The 11,047-nt window shown below is 47.3% G+C and overlaps 1 protein-coding gene across 6 annotated transcripts in view; it reads right to left on the minus strand.

Annotated features, from left to right (window-relative positions):
* CTC1 (CST telomere replication complex component 1) overlaps window positions 1–10,897 on the minus strand; it is a 32,203-nt gene extending 21,306 nt beyond the window's left edge. For 4 of the 6 annotated variants that reach the window (XR_010919336.1, XM_067545985.1, XM_067545982.1 and 1 more), the window contains exons 1-8: window positions 10,824–10,897; window positions 10,541–10,716; window positions 8,586–8,832; window positions 7,253–7,452; window positions 1,862–2,006; window positions 1,168–1,464; window positions 857–985; window positions 245–474 (exon numbers count right to left, since the gene is read on the minus strand). Coding sequence is in view for 5 of the 6 variants with exons in the window: in XM_067545985.1 (XP_067402086.1) it covers window positions 245–474; window positions 857–985; window positions 1,168–1,464; window positions 1,862–2,006; window positions 7,253–7,452; window positions 8,586–8,832; window positions 10,541–10,716; window positions 10,824–10,844 (1,445 nt within the window). In the remaining variant the exon portion in view is untranslated. Of the gene's footprint in view, window positions 1–244; window positions 475–856; window positions 986–1,167; window positions 1,465–1,861; window positions 2,007–7,252; window positions 7,453–8,585; window positions 8,833–10,540; window positions 10,717–10,823 lie in introns of those variants that run through there. The other 2 variants (XM_067545983.1, XM_067545987.1) reach the window with 2 other exon arrangements.
* Between the last annotated feature and the right edge of the window lie 150 nt (window positions 10,898–11,047).

The raw sequence follows: 11,047 nt of genomic DNA on the forward strand, positions 1-11,047 counted from the left end.
TGTGCCAGAACAAAAACCATGTTATGTAACACAACCCAAGAGTGGGTCCCAGAAACCAGCCTACAACTCCCCTAGGAGAGGAGACTAAAGCAACCAGAGGGTAGGCAGAATTTCACTGGGGAACCATCAAGGCCCACAAAGTGGGTGGGGTGGGAGGGAAGGGGGACAGGGATTTGTCTGGGAGAGACCTGAATGGCCTGCACAACCACATTTCCCAATGGGATCAGGGAAGGAGTGTCCTCACCTCTGCTCCAGCATTTCCAACAGGCTCGCCAGCCACAGATAGAGTGGCAGGCCTAGGTTATAGCGGAAGAGCAGTTGCACGTAGAGGTTTCCTGAGGAGGCTACAGGCTCGTGGAAGGTGCTGACCCTTGAGAAACCCTTGAGCAGGACAGTGCTGTGCAGACAGGCACCAAGGACAAGAACGAAGGGGAAGGAAGCCAGGGGACTCTGCAGGAGGTGGACGTCTCGGAGCTGAGAGACACAAACACAGGACTTAACGGAGAGAAGGTGGCCACTCTGCTGTCCCTCCCCAAAGACCCTCTCATCCACCACAAAGGCTTTGGTTATTCCATTACATTTCTCATCAACCCCAAGGGGCCTTCGTTGACCTGCTGCCAGGTAAGTGAGAATCAGGGGAGCAAATAGCTACTATCAGACATGTCTGGCCAAGCTCAGATACAGCCATATCCCTGATTTAGCTGGGTTCTGGGCTATCCCCCTGGTGGACAGAAAGATTTACTGCTCCTGCCCCCACCCTGCACACCAAGCTTGCTCCACACACCACTACCCACAGGCCTGTGCCTCAGCCACCCCACCTCCCTATGCCCTTCACCTCCCAGCCGCATCGCCTCACCTCCACACATGCTCCTGGTCGGAGTCCCCTGGCAGAGTTCAACAGCTGCTGGTAAGCAAGGCACAGACAGACCTTGTTATCAAGCTCATAGAGGCATGCCTGGGCGTTCAGTACTCGGGTGATGATCCCCTGGAGCAGGAGGGGAGAGAAAGGCTGTGAGTTTACAAAGAGTGCAGAGGGGGCTGGAGTACTGGGGCCTAGAGGGAAAAGTGATCCCATAGTGCAGACGGCACTCATGGGCCCTGCAGGGCAGGAGCTGAGACATGGTCTCTGAAAGCAGGAATGGGTGCAGATGAGGGATAAGTCCTTACCACGTAGGACAGGATCTTGGACTCTTTGGCTGGCACTGGCCACTTATCTGTCAACTCCAGGGGGCTGCTGAGCTGCAGAGAGGCCGCAGGGGAAACTGGCTGACTGGATCCTCCCTGCCAGGTAATTTCCAGAGGCTGCTCCTTCACCTGCTCTGCACAGTAGGGTAGGATGCACGAGGAGAAGCTGCTGACGAATACCTTCTGCCCAGATGCCTTCAGGCCAGACACACTCAATACTGTCAGCACGTAGCGATGGCCCAACTGGAGCACGTGGTGCCAAGCTAGCTGGTGAGGTTTCTAGAGCAGAGAAACCAGAGTCAACAACTGCATCTGCCGCACTGGAGAAGAACCTTCCCTGCAGCCAGTGCGTCCCTGGAGTGCAGTCCAACATCTTCCCAGCCCTCTGGGCTGCCTCACGCTCCAGCACAAGCCCCTGAATCCTGCTAGGGCACCGCAGCTGTGCATCACCTTCACGGTGGCTGCATTTCTGCAGGCTGCAGTGATCCTGCTGAGCAGTTTAGCTGGTGCTATGGGACCCTTTGGGATGGAAGGTATCAGACATATAAAGTCATTGTGAACAACGAAAGGGATAAATAAGCATCCAGATGGGAAAGGCTGGCCTCGTGACAGGGCCTGACCAGCACCAGCACAGAGATACAGCTGGCAAGTTGTGGGCGAAGCCCAACGGACTCACCTGCACCAGCACTGGGACACAGGCAGCAGAGGTGAAGCACTTCAGAAAGAGGAAAAAGAACGTCTTGTGGTGGATGCACAGGAGGCTGCTGAGTCTGGCCAGCTCACCCGCCACGTTCAGCTTTGTTCTTTTCTTATGCTGAGCCCTACGGGAAAAGTTGGGGGGAGGGGAGCAAAGCGGGGAGGAGAAATGGAAGCAGAACTCAGAACTAGGCCAATAACAAAGCCAACGCACACATGGTGCAGCATGCACTGCTCATAGAAGGAAAAGGTGCCATTGGGGTGATGGGGACCCTCCTCCTTCCTAGGGACAGAGGATGAGATTTTCAAAGACGACAAGCCACTCAACTCTGTGACATGTCTCAGGATACCCCGCACTGAGAGTTACCTTGTTACCCCCTTCCTCTAGCGAGAGGTAGCCTTGCTCATGGTGAGTGAGCATTAGCTCCCTACCACCAGCAGCCTGGTAGCCACTCAAGCACGCTCCTCCGAGATATGCCAGCCCTGTCCTCGCCTTGCAAGTTAACACAGGTGCATCCCAGTCTCCAAGTCTCTTTGAATGTTATATCCAGCCAGACCCTGACACTGGCTACTTACAGAAATCCTTGATCATCTGCCTCCAAAAGAGCAGTGTATCCCAGTTTACCTTAAATCACTGCTCTGTATAGCAGACAGCATTTGTAATAAAACGAGGTTTATTTAAGGGAGAATAGAAACAAGAGTGTATATACAAAACAAAATGAAATGTGAATTTGGGCACACCCTTATTAATAGTCACCTCTCCGATCACAGAAACCAGGATCTAATTTTTCATGAAAACACCCCTGATCTCCAAGATGTTGCCTCAGTGATTGGGCGCAGACTGCCTCTCTCCATTCTCTGTTATCCTGAAACAATCTTTTATCTTTATTCCTAGGCAGGGTGATCCCCCGTCTGTTGTAATGTTCCTCTTTCACCTCCACGTGTTTTGATTGTTTGCAGTTGTCAGATGGTTTTCCATTGATACGCTTGGGATGGTGCAAGGCCAGACAAGCCTTGTACTGCATCACCAAGGGGGGTGATAACTCCCTCATGCTTGATTGGGCCATTACTGAGACAATTTTTACATCCAAGACCATAAAGTTACATTATTCCTTAAATACTACCCATGCACACTTCTCATAATGATTCTGAGTCCCTGTTAAGTTGTGAGCTTACTGTAGATACCTTACATGTTACCCTTCACGGATAAACACCCTCCAAGACATGTACTTGATGTAGTGAATTTCTCAGATCTGACAAGAGCTGATTACAAAGAACAGGGGACTTTTTTCCATGGGGTCTCTGTGTCACAAACGCACACTTTCATCTGGAGCTGTGTGGCAAAATCCCCTATGTGGCTTTAAAAATCTGAAGTCATAGCATCTCAGAGAAGCAGAGCCCAGCTGAACAAACCCTTGTGTACCCAGACAAGAGCCAGGCTTCAGCAAGATTGTTCCATCATAAATGAGAAGTTAATGGTGAGCGAGAGGGAAGGAAACTAAAGTAAATCAAGCTCTTCCCTTCAATACTATGCAGAACTAACATTAGAGAACCATTCTGGCACCACGGGAGTACTAAGCCTGGAACTAGAAGGGGACTGAAGGTGGCATTGGCTCTGATTAAGGGAAGGGAGCGCTGATGGCTTACGGACAAACAGTGCCCTGGATGAGAGAGCAGCTGAAAAGGGGAACAGAGGCAAAGAAAGAAGGGATGACGTTTCTTTTCACTGACTTCCTTTTACCAGATTTTGATCTCAACTGAAATTAAAAGCAATAACCCTCCCTTGCTTCTAGGAGACAGATATAGGCAAAAAATGTTTTATTTTCATAATCAAAGACCTGGATGATGTGTTTTAGAAGAGTGATATCAGGACCCCAAAAATAAACACAACAGGTAAGAGTGATGTTAAAGACTCAAGACATCAGCAATGTGATATTAAACAAGGATAAAATGTATATAAACACTGTATTAACAGAGATGTAGGAGGGAGCTCCTATGGCAATGCCAATGTTTAGATTGTGTAACATTCTCTACTATAAATGACTCTTGCAATCTTTTCTCTGAAAAGCTCTCACCCCTCCATTATTTGCAGCAGGCCTTTAATATTCAGCAGTGGAATAGCCTGACAGAGAAATGGCTTTTCTTGGTCCCATGAAATTCCATTCAGCCTTGGCCCAAATATAAACTGTTAAAAATCACCATTTCTTTTCTGCTGCTTACATTCCTCAGGAAAGTTCTGGCTATATGCCAACAAACAACAAAACAGGACCCTTCTAAGGCTAGGCTTAGGCTACCACCAGAGCAGCAGCAGCACATTGTACTAGGAACACCTAGGAGCTGAGTGAGAAAGCACATGGTCCCAGTGGCCCATTCCCCCATCTGAGAGCATTAAATGAGGCAGGAACTCCTCCAGATCCCAAGGGATGTGGGAGAGAAGTGGTCAGGTTGGGGTCTCCCTCCCCATGATTGAGAGGTCCATCCCTGTTTTGAGACAACAGCCTTATGCTGCGATGTAACGTAGTTATGTTGTAGCTGAAGTGTTAGCAGCCTGCACTGCAATGATCAGTATTCAGAGTTAAGTCCTGCTGACGATGCATAATGGTGAAGGGTTGTTACAGCTGTACATAAATTGTTTTTACTTTTTACTTAAAAAAAAACAAAATAAGAAATTACATATAAAAACTGTGTTAAAAGAATGCTATTTAAGTTGCAAAATAAAACTCAAAAGTTAGAAAACGGCCGACTTATGGCTGGTGCAACCATAATTCTGCTCCCTTATGCATATGCATTATGACAAGGTGTTTAATTACACAATCCCATACAATATTCCACAGGACCGCTGCTTCATTCCGTTCACAGGATGGATGCTCAAGGGGCTGAATTAAAACTACACAGGCAACTGTAAATCTGGCATTTCCTGACTTTCACGTGTTTGACTTTACAACCAAAATAATGTTCTTTTAACATGTTTTTGTATTTAATACACTGAATGTTAAATGTTATGTTCTAGCTGACAGGACAAAAGGAAAAATCCAGAGTCAGCAACAGAAGGATTGCAGTGGAATTCTGGGTAAGAGATGTTATTCAAAGATGGAGATACATGGTAATGAGAAAAAGACTAAGAATACAGACAGGAGGACTTGTAGAGATGTTTAAGAAGTTGTGTGTGTTACATCTTTATTGTTACAAGATATAAAGAATCTAGATTATATTCAAACAAATCTCTACTTCAAACACCAACTTGACCCAAGAAGTCTGGCATGAACTCACACAGGAACTTCTACAACAGGAAACAATTATAAAGAACAGGAAGAATCTGGCAAGATGGTCAGATATCAGTGACCAGGTGATTATCTTAAAGCTGACATAGATAACAGATAAACATTTAAACGTGCAGATATTAGGTTTCTGATTGGACATTTTGAAAGTGACAGAGATAAATAACATTCCTTATTCATCAAGAGATCAGATATCTGAATATGACATAATGGGGAGATGTCATCTTGAAACTGGATACGAGAAAGGATGGTCTTGCATTTAAAGCACTGGACAGAGGCTTAGGACATCTGAGTTCAGTTCTGTAGACTGCCAGAAGCTTCCTATGGGACCTGGGGCAAGTCATCTGATCTCCCTATTCCTCAGGTCCCCATCTGTAAAGTGGAAAACTACTTTACTACTTCCTTTCTCACACCCTTTGCCTAACTTGTCTATTTAGATAGATAGCTCTTCAGAGCAGGGATTGCCTCCTACTAAATGTATACAGAGTGCTTAACACAATGGGACCTCAAATCTTGGTTGATGCCTCTAGGTTCTACTGTGCTACAAAAAAAATGAGTATTACAGTTGCTTGATTCGCTAATAACATTGCAGACTTCAAGGAAGGAGAAACAAGAAAATCTGAAAAGTACATCACATGGACAAAAGACAGCTGAGGAATCTAATGGCTGGCCACCATCAGAGAAAGCTGAAAGATCTAGGATCAGGTAAACCCTAAAAAACTTGCCAAAGTGATGCATTGCCACCAACTATCTTTTCTGAAGCCAAGAAAAGAAAAAAGAAAAGAACCCATGAGCAAGGTCCACAGAAGAAAGGATTGACAGCTGCTTACCATTTACAATACCACCATGAACCAAAGGCCATGGTGAACATGTACTCATCTCGAGAACATAACAAGCTAAGGGAAAATTCCATCTATATTGGTGTTGTGTATCAAAGACACTTTTTATGCATATGCTTCTGTTATGTAAATGACAAATGCTTGTGCTAAGTTAAGTTCTTAAAGAGTACATATTTTAGCTTATAAAACTTGTACGTGACTTCAATGGACAATGTGTCAGTCTCTACTAATAAATTTCAACTTCATTGTTTAGAAATATTTTTAAATCAGTATATGACTAAAGTAGCTATGACACACTGGTGTGCTCATAATACCCTCAGCATAAAGGACTCCTCATACTCTGCTCTGTTACAGCAGTAAAACCTATTAATGAATATGCGAGCTGTAAGTAAACAGAGATCAGAAGCAAAATTAAGATTCACACACAGCCTACAGGTTTCTCTAACATACAGAAAAGAAAGTATGTTACATGGAATGACTGAACTTTTAAAAAAAAAGATTACCATTGTTTATAAAAAATGTTTTAACTAGCCTGATATAGAATAGTTCAACTGTGGTCACTTACTGGAGAAAATCAAGAGACGATAAGTAGCTTTTGATTTATTTTGCATATTTGGTGTAATTAATACTACATTTGTTTATGTGAAAGAGAAAAGGTTTCATAAATACATTCCACTTATCTAGGCTGTAATCTGAAATTATGAACCTGATTTGGGTTTAGATGACAGATATTCTAAATAATTTAAATGGGCCTTTTAGCTTAATTAGCAATCTAATAAGGTTTTGAACAGCAATATTTATTAGCTCAATATGGAAATCTAGAATTACCTACCCAAAACTTGTGACTTTGATGACTGCGGTTCACTACTCCATAAGAGCTACTTATTTGTATTAAATTCACTATTTTAAAGCCCTGTCACTTAAATTTAAATGCATCATTTTTTGTCATCTTCATTCTTTTCTATTATTTCCTAACTTTTAATTTGGTTACTAAAATCTATGGAGTCATGAAAGTTTGAATCTGTTCCTCATCCAAATTAGGCAATTCAAACCAACTTTTGGAGTATAGGTCATCAATTGATTAAAATTATTTAATATATGTATTTTTTATCACATCCACTCATTTTTTTCTCTCACACCTTCAGCATGGATCTGACCCAATCAACATGTCCCTGAAGAGGTCAGGTTCTTGCTGTGAAGCAGTGTGAACCTGTGACAGCTGCACATATTGAATTAAGAGCATTGAGTGTGTACCTGGTGCTGAGCAACTGTGCAGCTTGTGACGGGTAGAAGACAGGGATAGTGTTGACCACTCTCTCAGGTTGAGGATCCACTGGCACTGGGTCTGCTAGGATTTCCACATACCCAGCTGAGCCCTGACTCGTCTGTGGTATGTATGCCCAGTTGGGGAAGAGAAACAGTAGCTCTAGCCACTCAGATTCAAAATGCAGGAGCTAAACCAAAAAAGAAACGGTGCTGCAATCTGAAATATGTTCACAACTGAACTCTGGAACTAAGACTTTGACGGCATTAGACCAGCCTTCCTGTGGTACACCACGAGCTTTCACACCTCAGAGCAGGGATCAGTTCCCTGCAAGATGCACATTTTGTTGCTCCCCAAGCAGCGGCAGTGACTAAGCTGTAGTGAAATAAACTCCTCTTTGCTCCAGGAGAGGACCCCAAACTACACATAGCCTTGCAAACCCGTATGCAATTTGCTATGCACTAGGACGAGCATTCCCTGGGCCCAGGTTTCCCCCTGGCCCGGGATATGGTTGTGATTGATTTACAGCCTCCCACGCTTTGGCAGTGCTTGGTATTTCCGGTCCGTATTTCTAACCTCTTGTCTTCACCGGTGTTTGATGCTCATCCTAATGCAGTGTTCTCTGCAAATATAATTACCATGCTCTTCCTCCATTCTTAGATTATTGATAAGGTTCAGATTCTGTTACAAGTATTTTTTATAAAAAGTCAGAGACAGATCACGGGCACTAAAAATTTCACAGAAGCCCACAATGTGTTCCTGACTTTTACTAAAAATACCCTGAGGAGCTGAGGGGGAACTAACAGTCAGAGCGCTGCCAGGGTCTGACCTTGGGCAGCTGCTCCAGCCTCGCTGCTGCTTTAGCCCTGGGGCCGCTGCTCTGGTGCCCTGAGGCGAACAACTGCTCCAGTCTTTCCCATTGTAGTTATTTCAGCTCCACAGACTGTCATTCAGGCAAGCTTACCGCTGTTGGACCCATCAGCCTCTCAGAGTCCCTTTCACAAACTGTTGGCTCCATTACTTAATTAGTAACAGAAACTACACTTCAACGGTAATTGACAGGATCCATCTTCTTCCCCTGCCTTTTCTCCTGTCATGCCCTAGTCCAGTAGGTTTCGTAGTTAGCTCCTCAGCAATGAAAGATTTGACAACTTTCACCCTCCCTCCCCAGCATCTGAACTCACTGCCTTCCCCTTGCAAGACCTAAGTCTGATCTCCCAAATTACACAGTCTTTTGCAAATTGTTTTAATTCGGCTGTGGTCTACAAGGTTTCTCAGAAACGGTAGGAAGAGCAGGATCCCTCAGACTGCCTGTTGCCATACCTCACAGGGAACTGAACCAGTGTTGTCTTGCACGTACAGGTTACCATCCATTAGCTTCTCTTTCCCCTCCTGCCGTCTTCCATCTGTCAGGTAGCCAATCAGGATCAGATGAGCCCGTGGGAGAACACTGTGTTTGGACACGACCTCACTTTGCTGAGCCCATTTCCTGAACTCATTGGTGCTCCAGGTCATGTGACTGCAGCAAGGTGTGCGCTGTTGGCACTGGAGGTCAGAGATGGAGATGAAGCTGGAGAAAAAGGAATGGATTAAAATATGAAGGGATGAGGAAGAAGCCTGGTTGGTTGAGGCAGGGAAGGGGCATTTAGACTTTTTGCTGCAGCAGGCCAGGATCAGCACAGCTGCAGTTATGCAGCCTTAACGGTTGGCACAATCTCAGAGGAGACCATATGGGAAGTCTCGGAGGTGAATGTACTCACTTCAGTGGCATTACATAGGGTTCAACACTGAAATAGCCACTGTGTCAGGAGGACAATCTGTTTCCATATTTATCCTGAGAGCACATTTACTCTTGAGTGCCTCAGGGGAAGCAGAGCCCATTTGGGACTGTGGTCACCTGTCGGAGTACACACAGGACATGTGGAGAAATATTTGGGAACAGAAACTGAAAAATACAGTCATCTGAACAACATTCCCAGATGTGGGAGGGCCTTATCCCACAGTTTAGACAGAATGTGAATGGGAGATGCCAAGAGAAAACCCAGGAAACTGCACAGAGTAATGCAGATGACTCAGTGAGGGGCACTCTCCTTTCTAAATGAGCACTGACCCCACTTCCCCAACAAGGTGCTTGGAAGTGCAGCTGACTGTAGAAGTCTCTGTTCTCCTTATGGGGAGACAGAACAAAACAATGCTGCCAACCTTAGAGTTAAATCTTCATCTTAACTGGCCTTGCTTAAGGGATGTGAGACTGAGAGATGCTAAATCAAAGAGGTCTCAGGTGCCTCTCTTCAACTTTAAGAATGCAGCCAAGCTTAATGTATCCAAGCTTAAACCAAGAGACTGGACCCTTAAGGTAGCTCAGTGGTTTGAGTGCATGCTTTGCATGTATGAAGCTCTGGGTTCAATCCCCAGCACCTCTAGTTTGTCCTGCTCTGAGCAGGGGGTTGGACTCGATGATCTCTTGAGGTCCCTTCTGATTTTATAATAGAGAAATTTGGCACACTACCAGGTACCATTAATGTGCAAAAATGCACCCCAAATTCTATAATTCTGAGACTGATCAAGGCACTAAGTAGGAGAGATACACGCAGCATCGTCAGATCATTCCCAACCCGGCTGGTTTTAATGTGTGTCCCCAGCAATAACAATACCCACACCACAGACTTTGGCCCTGTCTCCACTAGGAAAGGTCAGCCAAAAGTTCCCACCAGTGTCAACACCAGCATCAGCAACATTGGAAGCTCTAGTCTAGACAGCACTCCAGATGATGTCTGCAGCACTTGTGCCTGGCAGTTCGTTGACAAGGGTTTTGGAAATGGCTGTGATGTTAAGAGGACGTTTACACCAGGGCCCCCGCGGAGTGCAGGTGAAGTACTGTTACAGCACTGTAGCGTCACAGGAAGTTAGGACACCTACAAGTGCTACAGGGGCATAGCTGCAGGTGCACTCAAGGCTGCGTAGCACTGTCGTGTAGACACAACAAGAGACGGAAGGGAGTCTGACGAGCCAAGTGGCAGAGAGGCCAACTCTCCCCAAGGCCTGAAGCCGGCCTGGCCTGGTCACTGGCCAGTCCCCCAGCCCCAGACTGTGTGAAGCAGCCACTCCAGTTCAACGCGGCTACGTCAGAAGAGCGGCAGGTGCTCGGCCCGGCCCAGGGCCTGCAGGTGTAGGCGGGAGCCGATGCTCCGCAGTAACTCGGGGAGGAGGGGGGGCGCAGAGCCGGGAGCTGGTTTCCAAAACACGAGGCAGCAGGGAGCGCGGCTAAGGCCCGTTACCTGTAGCCCAGCGGGAGCTCCCCGCTCCCCCGCGCCGCGCTGCCCCCGCCCCACGCGCTCCTCAGGCAGCGCATCACCGACTCCGCCAGCTGCTCCGGGCCGCCATCGCCGCCCGGCCCGGCGGGGCAGAGGGTCTCGCAGACGAAGGCCCGGGCCGCCCGCAGCCACCGCTGCTCCTAGGGGGAGAGGAGACAGGAGAGCGAGCGTCAGCGCGGGGCCGGGACTCACGGCAGAGGAGAGGAGCGCAGGGGGGGAGGGGAGAAGGGGCGCCCGGGTCACTCACAGCCCCGCTGGGCGCCTCCATGTGCCTAGCGCCACCTGCGCTGCGCTGCGCCTGGCTGGTTACCGCCCCGCCCCGCCCCCACCCCACCCCACCCCGAGCAACGCTCGCGCGCGCCGGGCACCCCAGCGAACATGGGCGGGGCCGGAACGGCCGCGGGGCATCAGGCTCGGATGTGACGTAGAAGCTGGCGTCGGCGGGTGGGTCCCGGGCTCCCGGCCAATGGG

This window comes from Emydura macquarii, unplaced genomic scaffold (assembly GCF_026122565.2).
Source record: "Emydura macquarii macquarii isolate MOO-44397 ecotype Brisbane River unplaced genomic scaffold, CSIRO-AGI_Emac_v2 contig_1119, whole genome shotgun sequence".
In the NCBI taxonomy this organism is placed as follows: domain Eukaryota; kingdom Metazoa; phylum Chordata; order Testudines; family Chelidae; genus Emydura; species Emydura macquarii.